General features: G+C 41.2%; 1 protein-coding gene across 1 annotated transcript in view; it reads right to left on the bottom strand.

Moving 5' to 3' along the window:
* Positions 1–860: 860 nt before the first annotated feature.
* TBX20 (T-box transcription factor 20) overlaps positions 861–22,362 on the bottom strand; it is a 36,596-nt gene continuing 15,094 nt past the window's right edge. Inside the window, exons 6-8 of the mRNA XM_061464737.1 lie at positions 19,545–19,621; positions 7,560–7,669; positions 861–3,271 (exon numbers count right to left, since the gene is read on the bottom strand). Coding sequence (XP_061320721.1) covers positions 2,931–3,271; positions 7,560–7,669; positions 19,545–19,621 — 528 coding nt within the window. The 3' untranslated portion in view covers positions 861–2,930. The remainder of the gene's footprint in view (positions 3,272–7,559; positions 7,670–19,544; positions 19,622–22,362) is intronic.

The following is a 22,362-nucleotide window of genomic DNA, read 5'->3' as shown; positions in this document are numbered from 1 at the left end:
CTGCTTGAAAAAATCCCCACAACATAAACCAGCACCAGTTTGCTCAGCCAAGAGAGCTCATAAAGGTGAAGAGCACTTCTTATGGGATATAAAATGTGAATTATATTGGAAAATGAACTCTAGATTATTATTTGGCATTCCCAGACCATCTACTAGCAACAGATGTTCTGTCCTGAAAGCAATGAAATTTTGACGGCAGTACAGCAACTCCTTAAATAAATTACTGAGTTGTCATCAAAGTCATACAGATGGTTTGGTTTTGGGGTGTTTTTTGGAAAAGAAGTTTTACTCCTTAACTGATTAATTATGAATTTATATTCATTTAATTCCAATTGTGAAATCAATGATAAAGCTGATTTGTAGCTGGGGTTTAGTCTTGGTTTTTTGTAGAGTTCCTGTTTGTTGCTGTCGCTGCAGTTCATTGTTCTTCCAGTTACACTTTATTTTTAGGTGAGAATGTTGAATGAAATCCCATCTTTGTTACAATCAAGCTGACTTCAGTGGGCAGGAACTGTAACTCTGGAATCACTCACATACTGCCCACTGGAAGGTGAGACGGACAGGGAGAAGAAACCTTGCGAGGTGGCAAGACCTCTTCATTGGCCTCCTGTGGTCTCTGTGAACTTAATCCCGTCAACCTCAACCCTGAATTCTGAACCTAACCATATCCCCTGCAACTTCAGATAAGTTAATGAAGCTGCAGAAGGAAACAGATAAAACAAATAGAATTTCCCTACATGCTTCAGTGCATGTCATCAGAAGGCCTTAATACAACTCTAACAGAAGTCAAGCAACTGAAGGAGAGGGATTAAAATTTGCTTCCATATCTCCTTCCCTGAAATTCCTGTTTCTGTGGCCAGTATCATCCAATTTCCTGAAAAAATATGGGGTTTATACCAACATGAGTCATCAGTAGACACAACCTTGCAACATGCACTTTTCAGGTGAAACTGATAGCCTAGAGCAAAATCTAGTATTTAGATGCATCTAGCCAAATTCAGTGTCTGATTTCAAGGCTGGGGCTATTATAATCATTTGTGGAACTCTTTGTGGTAGCTCTGAACCCAGAAACTGTAACTAAATGTTCATTTTCTTTCACATACAGAGACCAGAAGTTGCAGATTGCCTCAGGTCAGTTTTTAACAGCAGGTCCAACAGAGAGCAAAGGGAAATGAGGATGACACTGCTACTAGGAAAATCATAAAGACGGCTCTTACTTGTGGGATGCAAATACTGGCCTACAGTGGAATGTGGGGAAAGACTGACATTGTCATTGGTCTGTGTGATGGGGCAGCTAAGACGAGGCAATAGGAGCAAAAAAGGCATGTGATTTGCCTTGCACTTTACAGAGATGGGAGGCAGGTGACTCAGTATACTCCACTCTGCTTCTTACCATATGATTCCAACACTCACTGGTCAAAAGTAGAGGAGAATAGTGCTAGAAAAACCTGGTTTCCATTCTGTGTTCTCGTTCTACATAGATCTTTAATATATGAGATTGGATTGCTAGTTCTTTTTTATCAGTAGATGTGTTACTGCCTGTAACTTGGACACAACTCTAGACATAAACTCTGTTGACTTACATATGATGAAATCCCAGCTCCTAACACATAGAAACCAGCATTGCACTGGTACTCTTTTCAGCAGTGCAAAGGATTCATGCCAGCTCACTGCAGAGGTGTCATTTTTAATTACACCTCTACAGTTCTTCTGTTGCATCAGACATAACATACTAGGAAAAGTGGACAGGAATGAATGAGAACCCTAATTACTAACTGAAAAAAGGCAGATATTAATCAAAGTTACATGTGAAGCTCTGCACTGATATTTTCCCAAGGAAACTCCACCATTCTACCAGGACATGGAAAGCCAGACAGTACAGCCCTCATTTTCCTGGCCAAAGAGTATAGTGTCAGCCATGACCAAACCTAAGAAAATCAGAACAAATTGCAGAAGGATACTGCAATGCCACTCATCTTATTTCAGTCCATTGATTATAATTTGACTTATAGGCTGTTCTAGCCTGAAATTTGGTTACCTTGATACGCATTTGCTGTTAGAAACAGGTCTTCAGTGGCAAGCACAGCAGCAAACAAGCATTGTTTAAAAGACTTGGTATCTTAGGTTTCTAAGTAACAGGTTTTCCCAAATCAACGTTTTCCTTCATCATACCTTAATAGATAGTTACATTGCTCCTCCTAGGATAGAGGTCAAACTCCTGTTTAGACTGAAGGACAGAATACATCATTACTGCTACAGCCCTGTAACACAGTTCTTTTTTTTTTCTCTCTTTTCTTTTTTGAACTGATAAGTGTTTTGTGAAAGAAGCAAATAAAGAAAGACTCATTAAAAAATTTCTCTTTGGGATTATAGTAGCAACTAAGAAATACTGCTTTTGGTGAATATAAGCCAGTCTTTTAAAAAGGACAGTGGTCTTCTCCACTTTGTCCCCTTCCCAGCAGACGTGTGCTGAGATAGCTAAAACATGCTCACAGTTACAGCAATACGTTTTTCTGCCTAGACGCTCGTCAGTCACAAGAAGAGATGAAGATGAGTAAGAGCATTGCCTGATCCAGAACTTATCTAGTATATGAAAAGAAAAAGCTTTATACACAATTAATTTGTACACTGCTGCATAAGCGTCATCTCTTTCCGCTGGGTATAATGCACCTTTGGAACGAGCGGCACGTGGCGGAACATCCTGGGAACTTTGGGATCCATGTCGGCTGTGTTACACCATAAGATCTGGGAGCAGGTCTAAGCTGCATGCTCTCTTCTCGTGATCCCTAATGGAGGAATCTATATCCATAATGCATGTTTCTTAGCTGGTTTGTGATGAGTTCAGCACTCCTGCCACAGGAAGGTCCCTCATATCTTTTCATACCAAGCTTGCACATTGAAAATCTCACATTCTTCGTGTCTTACATCACTCATACAAACGGCGTCATCACTGCAGAGGAGTGGCGCAGTCCCTGGATAGCTGCATAAGGACCCTGCTGGAAATAATGATGGTACCTGGGCATATGGAAGGAAGGGAAAGTGGGGCCACTACCTTGCATAGAGCTGGCTATAGCAGAGGGTGTGAGAGGCATTCCCAGGCGGCTGTATGGAGGCAGAGATCCTTGGATTGGATGAGGAATGGGTGTAGCTATGGATGCAGTGCTGGTACCCAGGGCACTCAAAGACTGTGGATGCTGAAATCCAGGGAAACTGGTTGAGGAGGATACCCAGGAACTGAGGGACAGGTTGTCAGATGTTGTAAATGCTGACCCTGCAAGCAAAGAGAAATAATGCCTGAGGCTTCATTCTTCAGGCAACACGCAAAGCTGATAACATAGCAAAAAGGGAGAAAAAGAGCCTTTCACAGCAAGGCAGATTTTAATGACAAGTTGTCATGGGAAGTACTTCTCTCTCCTTTTGTATTTCTTTATATTATTATTTGCCATTTGTTGTTCTTTATCACATATTCAGATTTCCATTTTAAGAAGTTGGTTTCACTGGCTTGAGCAGTAAAATCAGTTTTGCAATTGGACATCTTTGGTATTAAACACTGAAGAACCTTGTAATGCTGACTCTACACACTGAAGCAGCCACTCTGATGTGGAATCTCACTGCATTACAACCCTGTTTTGAAGACATGCTTTAGCTTTTTACATCACATACTCAATAGAACTGTTTAGGGCTTTCTCCTCAAATTTTAGTTTGGCAAAAAAATGCAGAAGAATGCAATTTGCACTACAAGTTTCCCCCTCCCTTTTATTTTATCCCAGTGGAACCTGTCCGTACAGCATCTTTTCACTCAACCTGACTTTTCCAAAATACAGAAAACAAAAGCCCTAAAATGTCAAAGCATTTGTTATTTTTCCTACTGAATACAGTGCTCTGGGAAAAAACACTAATGCTAAATCCTAGTAAGAGATGGGGGGTTTCAGTGAAATGCACAAAAATATTAAGAACTGGCTCTCAGGGTAATTATTACTTTTGATCAAATGGGAGCAGTGTTTCTTTGGTGTTTTCTGAATCTGAAAAGTTCCAAAAGTTATTTTCACAAATTTTCTATCTCTTGAAAATACTTTTCCTCTGAAGTTTGCAGAATCATTAAAAATGAAAAATGGTTACAACTAATTACTTATTTTATATTAACTTTTTAACTGTAAATTTGGGGGAAAACAATAATTTGTTTGGTTAATTACATGGTTGTTGTTAGATCATAATGTGACAGTGTTGCCCTTCACCTCTGCAGTTCCTCTATGCATCTGCTCATCATCAGATGCCTGATTTCTAGAAATGGGAATACATAAAATCCTATAAATAAACTCTTTTGATTTCTATTCAAACAATAATTCAGCTCATGTCCCTTCTGTATTTTCTTTCTTGTCCAATTTTGTCCATTGAGAAAATGTTTCTTACTGTAAGAAATAAATTTACTGGCAAGGATATTTGGCAAAATTTAACTTCAATTCTGTATTGCAAAACATTCTGAGACAACACATTTTACAACAGGTATTAGTTTCATAAATCTGGTTCTAGAGGATAGGTTCATCCAGGTTGTGAAAAGAAAAATTACAGACAGCTATCTGTTAAGGTAGACTTACTGGAATGACACATACGAACCAACTGTGGCCATATACTCGAAACAAAACTGTAAGCAAACAGCAGCAGAAAAGCAAAAACGGAAAATGATTTGTTTAAACTCATAAACTTCTTTAGGGTTATATTCTCAAATCAGAAAGAGAGCTACTCATGATTAATTCCTCCCCTGCTTAACAAAACAAATAAAATGGCCCAGTAAAGAGCAATTATGTTGATTCAGCAGTGGAAATAGACTTGAACCAAACCCTGTCCCTACCGCTGAACCAGATCCAAAATGCTGGGAAGTTAGGATCCAGAGCCAAATTATAAGGTTAACACTGTACTCACAGACCAGAGCAAATCAGGGAATATCTCAGCATTATTGCACTATGGGGGAAGCAGGATGGAAATCAGGATTTGCCTGGAAGGTTTACATTTGGCTCTGTTCCTGGTGGCTACTATGAAACCTGTGTGTGGATGCTGGAGTGCAGGCACCCAGACACTATGCATTAAAGAGTTTTAATTGGATTTATATATTTCATATCTGTTAATTCCTTTGGAAATAGACTTCCTGTGATAAATACGCTACTGAAGGCTAGCTATTTCCATCTTTGGATGGCCGAAATTGGCTGAGCTGAGAATGCTCTAGGTGGGTGCTGAAGTAAATAGAAATAAATAGCAGGGGTAAACTTCCTTTGTTCCACACAGAATAAAGTATGTGATTCTTTCTGTGAGTGATCATGAAATGATTAGAGAAATAAAACAGCCTGAGAGAGCTGGGCTTGTTCAGCCTAGAGAAGAGAAGGCTCCAGGGAAACCTTAGAGTACCTCCCAGTGCCTAAAGGAGGCTTATAAAGAAAGATGGGGACAAACTTTTAATACGGCCTGTAGCAAAAGGACAAGGGGTAATGGTGTGAAACTAAAAGAGGAAAGATTTAGATTACATATAAGGAAGAATTTGCAATAAGGGTGGTGAGGCTCTGGCACAGGTTGCCCAGGGAAGCTGTGGCTGCCCCATCCCTGGCGGTGTTCAAGGCCAGGTTGGATGGTGCTTGGAGCAACCTGGTGTCCTTGCTCATTGCAGGAGGGATGGACAAGATGACTTTTCGACCAAAACTATGGTATTATTTGCATGAGGAACATACATAAGTTCCTTTCTTCCTCCAACTGCAGTGGTCTCTAATTGCAGCTTAGTAATACAAAAAGTCTCTCATGCCATGTTTGCCAGCACCAACGAAATGTGCTTTAGTAATTCTGAGGCTGCTGAGGCCTCAGAGGGCTTCTAACACATAGGACCCAGCAGTGTGTATATATTTGGCTGTCATACATATGAAAGGACTTCCCTCAACTTTGCAAGCAGGGTAGTTTTAAAATGCAACAGAAGAAATTAAAATGGCTGTGGAGTTTCTATAAGATCATTATTTCTATTATATCTTGGAGGACTTTTCCTTAGTTAAGTACACCAGACCTAAACAGAGAGTGAAGGTAGTAAGTACCAGTTACTTATCTGCAAGAGCGGTATGTTTTACCCTCTGTGCATTCCTCTGGTTGCCCAGAACAATCACTTCCTATGATAGCATATGGCTCCCAGATTAGAAAAAAATGGGTTGCCACAGCTCATCATCTTCCTCACTTACTCATTTGCCATATTGCAAGCAAATGCAGAACCATACCCTGTAAGATCAACTGTTATAAACTATTCTTTCCTCCTATGACACCTTTCTAGACATTCTCTTCAGTAGAGAGAGGCTTTAATGGCAAGCTCTCATACCGAGGTTCAACTTGTTCACTTTGTCACTTACAAAGGAGGGTATCATAACAGGGAGAAACTTAATTCTTGGAGAGAAGGTGCCTTGCTCTGAGCACTTCTGGCAAAGCGAAAATTTAACACTGTCTTTAACAATGACTGGCCTAGGATCAAAGGTGACGTGAAACGAGGTAATTCCCCAGGAGGATGTGAAAGGATGGCATCATACCAGCTGAGGAGTTGCTCCAGAAACTCTGCAATGTAAGGGACTGCTCTTAGAACAGACGTGTATGAACAAGGCCACCTAATCACGGCTTGTTGAAAAGCAACTCATGGTTAAAAATAAGTGTTTCCTCTGCACAAGTCAAAGAGCTTATGACCAGAAATAATGCTCTTATCTTAGCAACACTGTATGAAGTTAGAGGACAAGACAAGGGCACTGCCAGTTGGAAGGCAGATAGAACTGCTTTACCTCAAGTGGCTGTTGCACATCAGGCAGGTCACAAAGTCAACATGCAAAGTATAATGCAACACAAGTTTATGCTGGTGATCCCACAAGATGGGTTTGAGATTTATTTCCAGTGGCAAATAATGACAAATGCAATTTGTCCAGCAAGTATCCCCACAAAGAGCGACTGTCTTGCTAAAGTAGACAAACCATTTGATAAAGCATTTGTGCTAAATTGCCTCAGCAGGAAGGGCACCTTTTAGAGACCAAGAGATAACAACGAAACATCAATTTTCCAGGGAGCTATGGACTTTTATTCCTGTAGAGGCAAAGCAGGTTAACCACAGGCTGGTTGAAGATGGTCATAACTAAGTCCTCTGTTGCTGGAGGGCAACAAATGGCGTATCTACATGGTACTTTACAAAGGGTGCTGAGCCCCAGATAGTAAGTCCTGCCAAGGGACAGGGAGTGTTAGCTTGCTTTCAGCACTATGGTAATGATGTTGGCTGTTTTTCAGCCTTCTTGAAGAGGAAGCAGAGATAGTTCTCTTCTGATGGCAAAGACTGTATGAGACATCTCAAGATGCTTCCTGAGCTAACCACCCACACTAGTACCATGGGCATATAAAATGTCCAGAAAAGCCGTGAGGTAACAGGTATTCTCTTTATAGGACTTCAAGGCAGAGAGGCGCACCAGAGAAATGCTTCAGAGCACCACAGTACTGATTGTGGTCCTACTTTTCCAAACCATAAATAGGTCACCATGGTTTACCTCATGAGCACGTTTTCCTACCTCTGCCTTGTGTTGCCTGGCTGTCATCTCCAAGATCATCCTCTCCTCCATAGGTTCGAATGGGGGATCGGGCATAGGAATGCTTTTGGATAAGGCTCTCCACACTTTCTCTGTGAAAGGAAACGACCTATTGTATCAAAAACATCCTAAAACAGCCTCTTGATTCGTTAGGTTAAATACAATGAACACACTGCCTTTTCCCTGCCCAGATCACAGCTTTCTCACACAGACTCTCCAAAATTACTTAACAGAAGGGTTACCTCTTAGCTCTGGAAATGCTAAACTTGGCTTGTGGTGTTTTAACATTGCTGATCACCTCTTACCTGCGTGGTCCTGCTTCTTCAGCAAAGTTGAGAGACCTTCCTATTGCATTTCCTGTATTCAGCCTCATATAGTGGATGTAAGACCAGCAGTCTTCACAGATTTGAACAAACAAGACCTAGGGTTATTTGTGATGAGTGATCATTCTGGGTTCAAAGAGACACCTGTGGTCTAGCAGCTTTCAAACAGGCTTTCACGTCGCACATGACCACCTCATGTGGTGCTCCCCCATTTATCTGAAATCAGGCAAGAGGTAGATGAATCCAGAGACAGCTCAGCTCTAACCATACTCTCTCAGCATCAGAGTGAGGCCAGTTCAGAACAGGAAGTCCACAGATACTACTGATCTCTTGCCATGTCTATTCTGGGAGGTTAGATGTGCTTTCCAGGCCCCTGCCTCACTGGTGGCACACAGCACTGAAGTCACCCAAACAATTTTTAAATAGAAGGAAGGCATATCTGCGCGATAAGCCATAGCAGTTTGTAAGGAAGGTCCAACTTTACACGTTCCCTGTGCATTTCCATGTAAGTAGGTGGCATTATACCAAAGAAGAATAAGACCTAGGCACAATTCCAAAAGGGCTTTGACCTTCTGTTCCCATTTAAGAAATCTAGGTAGCAATAGCTGTTTAAATCTGTTTTGTCTGACTTTACCATTTGGCCATTCCTACTTGCCCTTCACTTGGAGAGTGTAGCTGTTGCAGAAATTCCAAGGAAAACCATTTTCCAAGTAACACAATACATCACAGTGGCACGTGTTTTCCTTTCCTACAGAAAGCCCATTATGGTCATTTTGTCCTTGGTCTCTCACTGGCATCATTACTTATGCTGGTCTCCTCCGAAAAAAAAAAATAATGAAGGGATCTTATCAAAGTGATTTACTTGTGTCAGGATTGGAAGTGGACTGAAAGCAATGGCGGATCCTACATCGAGGATGAGATAATGGGATTACTGCCTTTTAAGTGATTGAAAACAGTGGGCATATCGGGGCTATCTCGAAGAAGATTTTACAAAGAAAAAGACAGATGGCATTGTTTACAGTATGTGCTGAAGGCCCCTTCAAACTCCCTTCTTTGCTAAAGCAGAATGTGAAACGCAAGGAATTTTCCATCACCAAAAAAAACTCTCTCAGATGAGCACAGAATAACCAAATAATGAATTAGCCAGTGTCGTCTGAGTGATTTAGGTACCAGTCTGTAACCATACTCATAACCAAAGTATTACTAATCATTAATGGTCTGAAAAATAGATGGGATTCAACTGATTGATTGTCTGAATTGTCTCTATTGACTTTATTTCTAGTAAAGGTCTGCTTGTAATGACAGACATTACAGCACGTAACAATATCCTGATGCAACAGAAACAATGCAGGCTCTAGTTTTAGTGCAGTGGGCCAATTTCATCTCTAAAACATTGGATCCAATGGTGGTTTGGGGATAAACTCACCCCAATAAATTTACATTTGAATTACCTACAGGGATTTAAAGCTAAATCAAATGCCCACAATTATTGCAGACTAAATTCTTTCCAGATGGGTTTTTATGCTAGACAGAGAACTCTATTATTCTATATGGTTGTCTTCTTTTAAAGGAAAAAGTGAAGTGACTTCTTAGTGAACTCTGAATCTGCAAAGTTTGAAACCAGGGAACTGTGTAGTAAGTTTGTTTATTTATTTTTAAAGCTGTAACATTGCAGGTAGTTTGCTAAAGGTTTTAGAAGATTAGTCTTACTCATTGGCACAAGAAGCAAAGGTTTTTATGACAGAGGGAACAGTCTAAGGAGGAAACTTGGATCAGGGAAAGCAATGAATTTCACAAAAGCTATTTCGTTTGTGCTGCTGGGATTTGATACTCAAAAGCACGTATGCTGAACTTGCCTGACATGGTGGTGGTTTATGCTCGAATCACAACACACCCACTAATGTTTCATTTTAGAGCTTGAGGCTGTGATTCACATGATGAGCACAGTGCGTTGAGGTTCACACCAGGATGTAGGCACCTGTCCCCCAAAGCCTTCAGGTGGACATTCTTTCCACGTACAACACATGCTGCATGTATATAAACCTCCAAACAGACCTACAAGATTCAAAAGGCTGAGTAGGAAAACACCTAAGCGTGCAAAAGGACAGAAGTTAAAACAAGTAGTGGTGAATTTCCTCCACTCGTATATATCTCTGAGTTATCCTACGGAGCAGTGCTTATTCCACCTAGAAAAGCAAGAGCTGAAGTTGGACTCCACCCCTCCCTCACCCCCCCATCCTGGACAAGTGACCTAAATTAAAAGATTACCTTCCCTTTGTGTTTCAAATGAAAGGGATTTCATTTGAAAAAAAAAAATGCCTCTGCACCCCACTCAAATATTTCATGCCCATAGAACACCACCTAAAGATCAAGTCTTCTTGGAGAAGAAAGGGGTTGCAACTCGTCTCATCAATGGTTATGTGGAGTTTCTCCACATAGGTTGGAAAGAGGAGGCCAACCTCCACCACCCTTTAAAGACAGGTGATTTAGGACTTTCTTGAAAGTAGATGTGTGGGAAGAAGCAAAGCTTTAACAATGAGATTTAAGTACCCATGGAATCTAGTTTAAAAAGCAGGAACAAAGCTGACAATCTGGAGCACAGGTTCCTGCTTATACCCTCATTTCAACCAGGGCCTAAAGGACTTAAATCAAAATCTTCCTGAAAATTCCCTTTATGGAAGTGTGAACTGTTCAGGGTATCCAGAATATAGAGGGATAAAATACATTTTTTAAAGTCCCAAAATATTATACTGCTACTACTACTAAGAGGAAAAGACATTAAACTTCTGGCTTTATAGTTCTGTATGCAGCATCTTCAGATATCTCAATGCAGCTCAAAGGATTTATGGAAATAATTCTATAAGTTACTGAACAGTAAACCAGTAATTGACATTTTATGATTCTGCTCAATAATAATAATAATTTAGCAAGTGAAGACTATGGAGGAGTTGGGTTTTTTTAAAGCTTTCCATTAGTATTTTTCAGAGCTTATCCACTCTAAACTGGCTGAAGACTTCCAGTTACTCAATGCTCAACTTCTGTTACTCAGTTTGTGATCAGACACTTACTATCTAATACTTGGACCTAGCAATTTTTACCTTTTTAAGTATGTTAGAATGCCCTAGTTTCTTCTGTTAGCAATAAATTAGCAATAAACCGTGTTTTGAGAGATCACAAGCTGCCAGCTGGATAAAGGAAAGATGTCTTCTTTCTGTCAAAGTCTTTTGTATGATCTACCAACAAGTTGCAGTCTTCCAGACTGCACTTCAACTCACAGGTATCTTGTAAATACCCAGAGGAGGGGAGAAACACACACATAGGCATAATATATTACTATGATTAAGCTGTGCTACGGGTATAACTGGATAATAGTAGCAGATGACAGGCTGGAGAAGAGCAAGTTAGAGGCTGAAACTCCTTGAGAAAAAGAAGGAACCATATGCCAAATGGCATGGAAAACACTAAGCTCATATTGTCTAGTGCACCCAAGGGAAGATCCTGAGGCAAGACAAATGGGAGGAGAGATGATAGGGAAAAGCAGCTCAGGCTTATCCTGGTTATCTGTATCCCGACACACCTTGAGCCCAGCCCTGTCAATAAATCTCTGCTTATTATGGATGAAGCACTTCTCTCCTTCATACAAGAAATAGAGCAGTGAATTTGGAACCAGAAATTGAAGGGAGTGAAGGGCTGCGAGAATTTATCAGTTAGCAAGGTTTTAAGATGCACAGGGAGCATCTTGCCATTCTGCAGGTTTCAACCTCTTGATTGAACATTTCACTCTTGTCCCTGCTGGCAACTGATTCCAAAACTAAACTTCTAGCTAGAGATGCTTTATGTCTTGCAGCTACAAGCTGAGTCTTTGGCCATGTTTAGTTAACAGCGCCCTATACCTACAGAGTAGTCTCAGAGGATCAAAAGTAGATAGGAAAATCCTGATGTAGCTGACAAATGATTCACACTTTGCAGACTAAACCCACGATCTTGCCATGCATATGCACTGGGAGATGGCAGAAAACAGAGCTGACTTGGGAAACATCTGAGGAGTGAGGCCCTGTGTGAGGGTGCTCACTTCCTTTTGCTGTCAAGCCAGATTACATAGAATCTCTCAGGAGATGGTGAAGTCCCAGATTACCCTGAGCAGGATCTTTAATCAAGATGAAAGAACAGTGCTTCTTTGTAGCAGGAATCAGGCATCTCTCTGATGCTTCTTCGTGTAATTTCTTCTGCTCCTTTTGCTGTTGCTCTGCTTCTGCTGTGCATTCAGCAGCAGCCTGGTGGTCACTACGATCCTGATTGTGAAGAGTATGACCATGAGCCCTGCTGATACGGAAGAGGGCTCACCTGGCCACAGTGCCCTGTCAACACTGGTGCTGCTACATGCCTGCATGCACCTGAAGCTGTGGATTTTCCTGGATTTGGCAGAGAGCTTACCCAAGGGATAGAGACAGGAGGCCTACTGCCTCCTTTTGGGACTAGAAGGCTTGAGGCAATATATTTGGGTTTGGCAGAAGGTGTTAGAAAAGCTAATCCAGAACTAGCTTGCCGGAGCCAGGCCTGGATTAGTATTCATCTTAGATCTGTACCATGGCTCCAAAGAGAATAGAGTTGATGGAATAGGCAGCCACCCATTCCACTGGGAGCCAGGTTCAGCCTCCCTTGAAGACAATGCAAAGGAGCCAGACTGCGGTGAAAAGGAGCAGGTAGCAGAGCCAGGGACTCTGAGTTCATATCTCCTGCAGAAGTTACTGTCTCAGGCATTGGAACAAGAACAATTGGAATTGGAACAAGTTCCAATTTCAGGGCAGATTTGAGTGACCTGTCAGTGTTTTTTGCTTTTGCCCTCACTACCCATGTGCTAGGTAAGCAAAGAGGTGAGGATAGCCTCACCCCGTTCCTGGTGTGATGGGGTTTGCTGTTTTGCCCTTTGCTTTACAAGAAAAAAGGCAATGTTAATAATAACAATAATAAAAAGGCAGAGGGAAAAATGATAAAATATTGAAACTGACAACCATGTTTTGCTTGGCCATTCAGTCCAACACAAAGAAAAATACAGAACAGGATATAAAGGGTATGAATTATCAGTTTGCAGCCTGAATGAGTTCTTTAGTTCTGCATTTCAAAGGTTTCCTTTTTTTGTAGCTGCCAGTTAGTATGTTTGGAAGAAAGCCCAGATAACAGAAGACATCAGAAGTGAGGTGAGGTGAAGACAGATGGAATAAATGGGCTGAGAAGGCACAAAAATAAACTTGTCGGAAGTGGCACTGTAGTAGAAACTTTTTTTTTTTTTTAAGGAAAAAGATGATTACTTTGCCCAGGACACAATTACTAAAAACAAGTCTGTAAAAAAACCCTACACCAACAAAAACACAAACCCAAATGAGGAAAAAATGGAATATAAAAACCAACACTGCAAGAGGAACAAATACATTTCCATAACAGCAGCTGAGAGCGAACAACAACAACTGTTCAGGCGCCACTCAGCCTTCATGCTCCTGTTGCTTTTAGGTGCTCTTTTACACAGGCACTAACATACAGAGATATTAATTTGCTGTATGTTGTTGCTCTTGTAGGTGAATATTACAGGCTGACCATAGGAACCTAATTCAGCTCCGACATGGTATGGACCAAATCCTCAACCAGAACGGACTAGCTTGTTTCCACTGCTTAGACTGAAACTGAACCAGTTCTGACCAGGAAGAACCAGGGTCTCTCAGACTACATTGGCTTACATGGCCTAAAAGCTAATACAGAGCCATCAAACACTTTCACAAAGTCAAAACTATTGTGTTGGATGGATGTAATACAGTGTAGTGGAAGGTGTCCCTGCCTGTGGCAGGGGTTTGGAACTGGGTGATCTTTAAGGTCCCTTCCAACACAAACCAGTCTGTGATTGTAAAAAAGTGAAACAATAACTAAATCATAAGAAAATCTAGGGTTTGACGATTGCAGGAGAAAGAACAAATACATCTCCAAAGTGGTGTTTGCTGGCAGCCTCAAATAATCATCTGGCTACTGATGGCAGTGCAGGAAGAGCTGCAATATGCATGGAGGTTATGTAGCCTGGCTGAAGCCATTACTTGGTAAAAGTAATGACACTTAGGAGGAAGGATCATGATGTTATCAAATATAGCCACCCTGCTTCTCCCAACTGCAAATAAAAATGAGGAAAACAGCTTTCTTTATACAGGGAATTAAAACAAACAAACACAAAGATAAAATTACATTTCTGTGACTTGGAAACCATGGGTCTGGTCTGACATCATGTCCTCCCCTTATGCACGTACGAGACCTGCATGAGGCGAGTGGAAAACAGTAGCAAAATAGAGCTTTTTTATATCGTCATTTTGCACAAATAAAAGGGATAAATAACAGAATGCCTACGTGGAAAATGAGCAGCTGGAGGCTGGAGTGGATCAGCACATCTGGAATGGCACCAGGTACCAGGCATTTAGGCACTGTAGTCCCTGGTGTTTCTCTAAATTCAGGATTTCACTTTGTCTTCCAACCTAAGTGTTGGAGATGGTCTCCCATGGCCGGTTGCTGAAATTCACAGACTGAGAAGTAGCTGGAGGTAAAAGATCAACTGGGGAGTTTGACTTGCTGGAGAGCTATGACAAAGCCCTACTTAATCATGGACATGGGAGTAGGTCGTAGAGAGTAAGTATTTCTGGCTGTTGGTAGGGGGCTTTTAAGAGTCAGGGAACTTGTTCTAGACCAGCAGTATGCAATGGGAATGGAGAGGAAGGCAGCTCAGAGAGAGGATGGAAGAGGAGACCACTGTGGACAGCGCATCATTAAGCACACGGCTTTGAGAGTTACTTCAGCAGGGCAATGCCCATATCTGGATATTAACATTGGTTTCACTTACAGCCTTGTAAACCAGTACAATGTATTTCCACATCTCAGACATGAAGTTCCTCAGGGGAGAATTCAGAACCTGATTACCATGCAAATCCAGCTGGGATGCAGCTCTCTTACTTCTTCATCCCCCAATCCCTCCTTTTTCTGCCTAAAAATTACTTAGGTGTCTACATTGCCTCTTGAAGTATGTATCTACTCCCAGAAGTATTATTGGTCTTGTGCAGTTGGGTATACTCACTTAGCTCTCTATAGTTGCAAGTCCACACCCTGACTTGCCTATCACATACTGGATCAAACAGAAGCAATGCTCAGATCATAGAGTCATAGAATCATAGAATCTTTAGGGTTGAAAAGGACCTTAAGGTCATCTAGTTCCAACCCCCCTGCCATGGGCAGGGACACCTCACGCTAAATCATATCACCCAAGGCCTCGTCCAACCTGGTCTTGAACACTGCCAGCGATGAAGCATTCACAACCTCCCTGGGCAACCTATTCCAGTGCCTCACCACCCTAACAGGAAAGAATTTCCTCCTCATATCCAATCTAAACTTCCCCTGTTTAAGTTCTAACCCGTTACCCCTTGTCCTGTCAGTACAGTCCCTAATGAAGAGTCCCTCTCCAGCATCCCTATAGCCCCCCTTCAGATACTGGAAGGCTGCTATGAGGTCTCCACGCAGCCTTCTCTTCTCCAGGCTGAACAGCCCCAACTTTCTCAGCCTGTCTTCATACAGGAGGTGCTCCAGTCCCCTGATCATCCTCGTGGCCCTTACCTGGACTTATTCCAACAGTTCCATGTCCTTTTTATGTTGAGAACACCAGAACTGCACACAATATTCCAGATGAGGTCTCACGAGAGCATGTTTGTGATCTGTCGGTTCTTGTTTGATCATTATTTTACAATTCAGTAGTTCTGTTCACTCACGCTCTTTGTGTGTTCACCTTTTTCCCTGGATTGTTTGCATGACATTAAATCACAATGGTTTTATTTATCTATTTATTTTTAAAAGGCTAATTCTTCACAACAGCTCAAAAGATAAGTTCAGGCTTGAGATAGAAAGTAACCCATTGGGTTCTGATTTTGCATCCTTTTATGGCTTTGGCAGTCCTTTCTTAAGCAGAAGCATAAAGATATTCCCTTAAAACTCATCTCCAAGGTGAATTGCTCATTATAACACCTATGTTAATCTTTTTAACAAAGGCTACCATTAAAAAAGATCGCACTCACCCACAATATTGCATTTAGCATCCAATAGTCAACACCAGCGTATGATAGGCTTCACATTCTGACAATTGCTGCTAAATGCTCAGTTTTTCCAATAACAACCACAGTGAGAGCCTTTTTGTAATAGAGGAAATGTAAATACCATGTGAAAAGATCAAAAGGTGAATCAGCTACTTATCTAAATCACAGTAGCCCCAGATAAAGTCTGCCCCATTGCCATAAATAGATTACCACAAGTAATGTATGGAAAGACTTGATTATGGAAGGAATTTCACATCCTACTGAAAATCTGATATATACCAAACTTACCAAAGATGTTTTCAATGGTTAAAAGCTTTGCATATATAGCTATGAGTACAAAGAAACCATTGTAAGGTATATAGCCAGGAACAAAACAAAATAGAAGCATTTCAGCTCCTTTGATGTTGCTACCTCCTCTACCATTTTGTGAATTTCACTATCTTTACATATATTATTTTAACTCCAACACATACAATGCAAACAAATTTAATCCTAAATGCATTTTCAGCTTGGGTTTCCTACTTAAGGATCGTAAATCTAGAATGGGAAGCCTGAAGTCGTTAAAGTCACATATTTATAAAATCATATTCAATTAGGTTAAAAAAGTGCAATTTCTGTCATCATGTCATAAAAAGATGTGTTTTTCTCTCAGATCTACTATAAAGAAAAGCTACCTATATTGTTACAGATAGAGGCTGTTTTCAATCAGTTACAAGGAGCAATCCAATTACTGGATGGTTTAGTGCAGTAACTGACTCCAGACTAATTTAATTTCTTTAGGTCTCTAAAGATCAATTGATCTGATTTGTTTCCCTCCCCAAAGGCTGTTTAGGAAAAAGCAGGCTTAAATACCTGGAAATGAAATACAAAGCTCTGTACACTTTCACACTACTTAGGTCATTCAGAAAAGCTGGAACTCGTGATAAATGAGTGCTCTCTGGCCCTAACATCACAGGATGCTTTACAGGAGACCATTAGGATCACTGTGTGGATTATGCATGCGCGTGCTTCAGAAGCAGTGCATGCAAGTAATTTTCACAGCTTCAAAGTAACTGTTCAGTTTTCAAGAGCTGTACTAATGTGTCTTTGGCTTGCATAGCCTTTTTCCTAGAAAATAAAGATTTTTCTCTGTAATCTTCTAGAAATAGCTAAGTTTCTGACTAGACCAAGAAAGAGTCATGCTATACTATTCCATGTATCACCTACATCTTGTAATGCATGTCACAATGGATATTAAGTGAGAAATTCTTCCGGTTGTCATACGGAATCACAGACTGGTTTGAATTGGAAAGGACCAATTCCAACCCCCTACCACAGGCAGGGACACCTTCCACTAGAGCAGGTTGCTCCAAGCCCTGTTCAACCTGGCCTTGAACACTGCCAGGGATGGGGCAGCCACAGTTTCTCTGTGCCAGCGCCTCATCATCCTCACAGGAGCTGCCTAAGGTCTAATCTGAAATCTACCCTAGTTACTTGTCTTACTGTCATACCATATGAAATATCTCACTTTGCTTTTCCTTGCGCTTTTTATCAGATTCCTTTAGCAATTTTGCTGGCACTAACATGAAGTCTATGGAGCCAGTGAGCACTTAAAAGAATGGCATTCTCATCTGCCTGGATATTTTAATGCTGGAACTGAATAAAGCCCTTGGTATTTCTGAAGCATATCACATAACTTAGGAAATTCTCAAAGAGTTTCTTACCAGGCCTCTTGTGTGTTACACTATGACTATCTCATTACTTGATCTGTTGTGCAGCAGTTTCTGGGGTTATTTTTAAATACCGTTCCCTAATGAGTGATAAACTTTCCAATTTAAGTCAAAATAAGTCCTTAACTACACTTAGACTCTTAAATACAGAGCTTTAATATCATTTAAATACTTTCTACATTCTGTTTCTTGTATTTATTGTAGGTTTCGCATGTGGCTCCCTTATCTTTCGAGGCAACGTCGGTGCCTGGGCTAGCCTGCCTGTCTCAGGCTCTATTCTTACACTTATCAATAAACAAAAGGGCACTGTGGTTTATGTTCAGCATTTCTGACTCCATGCCATGTGCTGTTATAATAAGATGTCCTCTGGAAAAATTCCCTTCATATCCAGCACCACGATAGTCTGTTCATCTGCACAGAGGTAACTTAAGTTTTTCTCCCAGCTTATCTATTCAGACTCACTCAGCCCTTCCAAAGCTGTGTCATTAGGTGTTGCCTGCCTGTAAAACAAGGAAACTGAAGTGTGAAAAATCAAAGTATCTGCTCTTCCTACAGGTCTTTTATTGACTATTTATTGCACACAAACCTGAGCTTTGGGTGTTCTTTACCTTAGTACTTTGTACAGCAAGCTGTGCTATTTTAATCGAATCTGGTTTGGTTCTTTTTCCAATTTCAACAAAGGCTTTCAATTAGGAAGCAATTCTTAACAACTTTGCAAGAGTGCTGTGTAAAATTACTCTTCTTTAGCCAATTACTCAACATATCACTAATGATCCTGTCACTGGCAAGGTATAAAATATACCACTATCTCCCATCAATGTTGCTGCTTAGATTGAGGTACTTTTGCAGTGCTGTAAAGACTTTCCCTAGCTGTATGGATATGACTTCATTGAGCAGTTTGTCCCCTATGTGCACCTGCAAAAGATGATTCACAGATACATCTGGATATCCCCAGATGACATAGGAGCCTGGAGGGTTTTGGCCTCTCCAAACTTTCTTTCATGACTGTGTGCTTACAGGGAAATTTGGATGTGCTGTATCCATCTCCATCAAGTTCCCTTCCAGACTGAAGGACACAGGCAGCTTAATTTGCTTCATTTGCCAAACTGTTTGACACGGTATCGTAAAAATGTGATGTGCTGGAGAGCTACCAAGAGATTGAAGTTAATTTCCTACTCAACTGTGGGTTAATGCTTCTTTCCCTATGGCAGCATTTGCTTATAATGAACTGCACACACACAAGACTCAACAGTTTCCAGATAAGGCTTTCCCCTGATGCAGCCTGCAGTGCAATTTTGGTGAAACAAAAATGGCATCTTTGTCATCAGAGTGGGAGTTATGGGATTCATCCTGATAGCAATAATTGCTGACTTCAGTGTCTGGAACTGCTGAAGTGTATTTTGGGAAGCTCCCCTCTCTTTTCCACTGTGTGGAGCAGCGGGGAGCTATAAAGATGTTTTTCACAGGACCACTACCCTTGTTTCCCATTGACCCAGTTCACAGCCCTCAGTAGGGTTAAATGGCACGATAAGAAAAAAGCTTTTCATTCTGAAGTTGTAAAACTGACCCTTTCCCCCACCCCCTTCAAGAAGTCCCCTCAGGAAGATGAATATATTAGCCCCAACTGGAACAGATGTCAAAACTCAAACCAGCTCTTTCTTCATAAAGTTTATAAGTATTTTTAAAGGAGGTGGAGGAGGCTTATTGCATGCAACAAGATAACATTAAAATGCACAGCTTCTCAGGAGTTGAAAGGATGCTTTTCCTACAAACTCTCTCTTCTCTTTATCTTATCTGCATGGAAAGTAAACAGAAAGTCCCCATTACCTCTCGATATCAGTGAGTCTGGAAGAGTCCCGGAATCCTTTAGCAAAAGGGTTGCTGTCAATTTTCAACTTGGTTATCTGGGAACACAGAAAAGAGCAACGCAACATGAATATAGCGTTAAGGTATTGTAGCGTACAAAGTGTTAACCGATCCATCCTCCTGACTTCACTGCTAATTTTATCCATGCTCCTTGTGTGTGTTCATATGCGCTAGCTACTCCTGAAATGCTGCAAAGCTGGCAGGGGCAAACCAGGGTGTATTACACATATGGCAATGGAAAGACCAAAGGGCACAGTGGTCTCAGCTGTCATGTTACCCAGAGCAGGAGGAACCCACCCATGTATACAGCATCACTGTTTCCAAATACTTGAAGCGGATGAATCAGGCTGTCTTTTCCATGAGCAACAGAGCACCCTGCTAACATCTGAGCCTCATTGGTGGAGCTGCACATCAACTCATTTGAGCCCAAACTAGGAGCTAATGTTTTCAGCCAAACCTACCAGCCACCACACTAGGGCAGTTTAGCTACGGAAAGAGGCTAATGAGGGAAGAAAAATGTGGGGAGAACTCAGATTTAAATTGATGGAACCTGGGTTAAAGGAGTAACCCCATTAAAACCATCAGTCAGAGATCACACAACCAAAACTCTCATCCCTTCTTTAGAAAGCAGCTACAAACCTGCCCAGTGCATCCTGTCATCCTTTCCACTGTGCTCAAGACCCTTTGCCCAAGAGCATCAGGGCTCACCTTGCATTTGCAGTGAAACTTTTCAGCCGTAGGTGATGTCTGCAACTGTGGTTTTATGGGAGCAGGAAGAAAATACACCACTACCTTTGTGAAATGTTCTGACTGTGCAACCAGATGAGATTTGGTGGATAAAACCCTAGACATCATTGTAACATTCAGATTTTCCAGCCATACTTCTTGAAAGAATTCAAAATAAAACCATAAATGTTAGAGCTTGACAAGGGACAACACAGGACTTGTCCTGCCAGGCAGTGAATGCCACCAACTCTAGATGAAACTCACGGAAATAACAGCTCTCAGCACTTCATATTGAGTGGCTATGTTCGCCTGGCTTTCCTCAAAAAAGCCTGTATTGAAGAGGCCACAACCTCATTTTTAATAGCTGTCCCTTGAGACTCGGCAAGAAAAGGGATCTTCTCCAAATCCTCAAACAATCAAATCCTCTCAAACAACAGTATTTCAAAATGGGGTGGGTTCTCCTCCAAATTAAAGAAAAATAAATTAGTAAAAATAGTTAAAAAGGACAACTGAGCCCAGCTTTTCATTATGAGAAAAAGATCTTCTGGGAGGGAAATACAGAGGGAGGGAATGGCTTACAAAGGCAAAACATGAGTATTTAAGTGCTGGTCTGCAGTGTATGAACAATGCGTTGAGTGGCTGTTACCCTGGGCAAGTCCTTTCACCCCTGGGCTGCTACCTTCCCTGCTTGGCATCTTGGGCTCATACAGGTCTCCCAGGCTCTCTGGGGAAGGTCCTTGCTTTGAAGTGCCAGGCAGGAGCTGCTGCAGCTCACCAGTTGTTCCTATAGCTGGTCAAACAGCATGGGACCTCAGTGCTGGCTGAGAGTTTGAGCCCGTCTCGTGATGGTACAACCATGAGGTACAACCAATGGAAAGCTCCCTGAGCACCAGCCTTGTCACAACACGGCAAGTTAGCCCTTGACTCACAGTGATTTTGCAAAAAAGTTAGTGCCTCACATACAGTGAACGTTTTTACGGCAGCATCCTAAAAACTACCTTGAAAAGAGACATGTTCTAACTAGTTCCATTGACTTAGATCACCAACACACCAAGCCAACTGTGCTGCAGGATAATAAGGACATCTATTCATCTCCTGAGCATATTTTCACCAATCAAACTTATATTTTCTGATATTAAAGATTTGGTATGACATCACAAGAGAAACTTTTTGTGTACACCGGTGCCAGATGAGACTCACAATCATTTATGGCCATATTTTTCCTGAGAGACTGTCTCACAAACAACTAGAGCACATCTGCTAGGAAGCATTTTAAAATTAAATCTGACCTACAATTCAACTCTGTGGCAGTGGTTTGACTGCTTAAATAAATGCATGCCCTTTAAATCTTAAATTATGAGATAGTTTGTTGAAAGTGTAATGTTATTTAGCTTTTATCTAATAACCTCCAGAAATGTAATCAATCCCTCCTTAAAACAGTTCTGAAAGAAATGGCAAAAATGAAAAAAGGCTCAGTTTTCATCGGTCATAAATAAAAAGACAGCATCAACCTCTAGGGGTTCTGGAGATGTTCCATTGAGAAGTCTTCCAGGACTCAACGTATGTGCTTTGGGGAGGTTAGTTTAGAAACATCTCTGGTGTAAATAGTGCCCGTAAACACAAATCCATCCTACAGAAATGGATTTCAGGTTTAGCTGGTTTTGTGCCTGTAACTATTTTTCTGGTTTCTGAAGAAAGTTACATGGAAAAATCACTCCGTCTGTCCAAACATTGTATTCTTGAGATTGTCAGGTCCTGAATGCATTTTCTGCAGGATTTAGATACAAACCTCAGTTTAAAATCAATACATTCAGATATTAAAGCCTTGAAGTAGGATGTGGGATCTGTCTCAAGGACTGACTTAATACTACACAATTATCTTCAGAGCTTCTTCTGCCCCTGTGCAGTAGTTGCATTTTATTCACTGCATTTAGAAATTAATTACTTTGGCTTCATTAAATAGCCCAGCAGGTACGCTGACTCTGGGATACTCCTGCCTCCATGTTGGGACAGTACTTGTATTTTTCTTAGCTTGGGGGAATTAAGGAGGGAA

This window comes from Pezoporus flaviventris, unplaced genomic scaffold, assembly GCF_033815535.1.
Source record: "Pezoporus flaviventris isolate CSIRO_AGI_PZ_B2104156 unplaced genomic scaffold, CSIRO_AGI_Pfla_v1 ptg000037l, whole genome shotgun sequence".
Lineage (NCBI taxonomy): Eukaryota > Metazoa > Chordata > Aves > Psittaciformes > Psittacidae > Pezoporus > Pezoporus flaviventris.
This window is presented reverse-complemented; position numbering and strand designations above follow the sequence as displayed.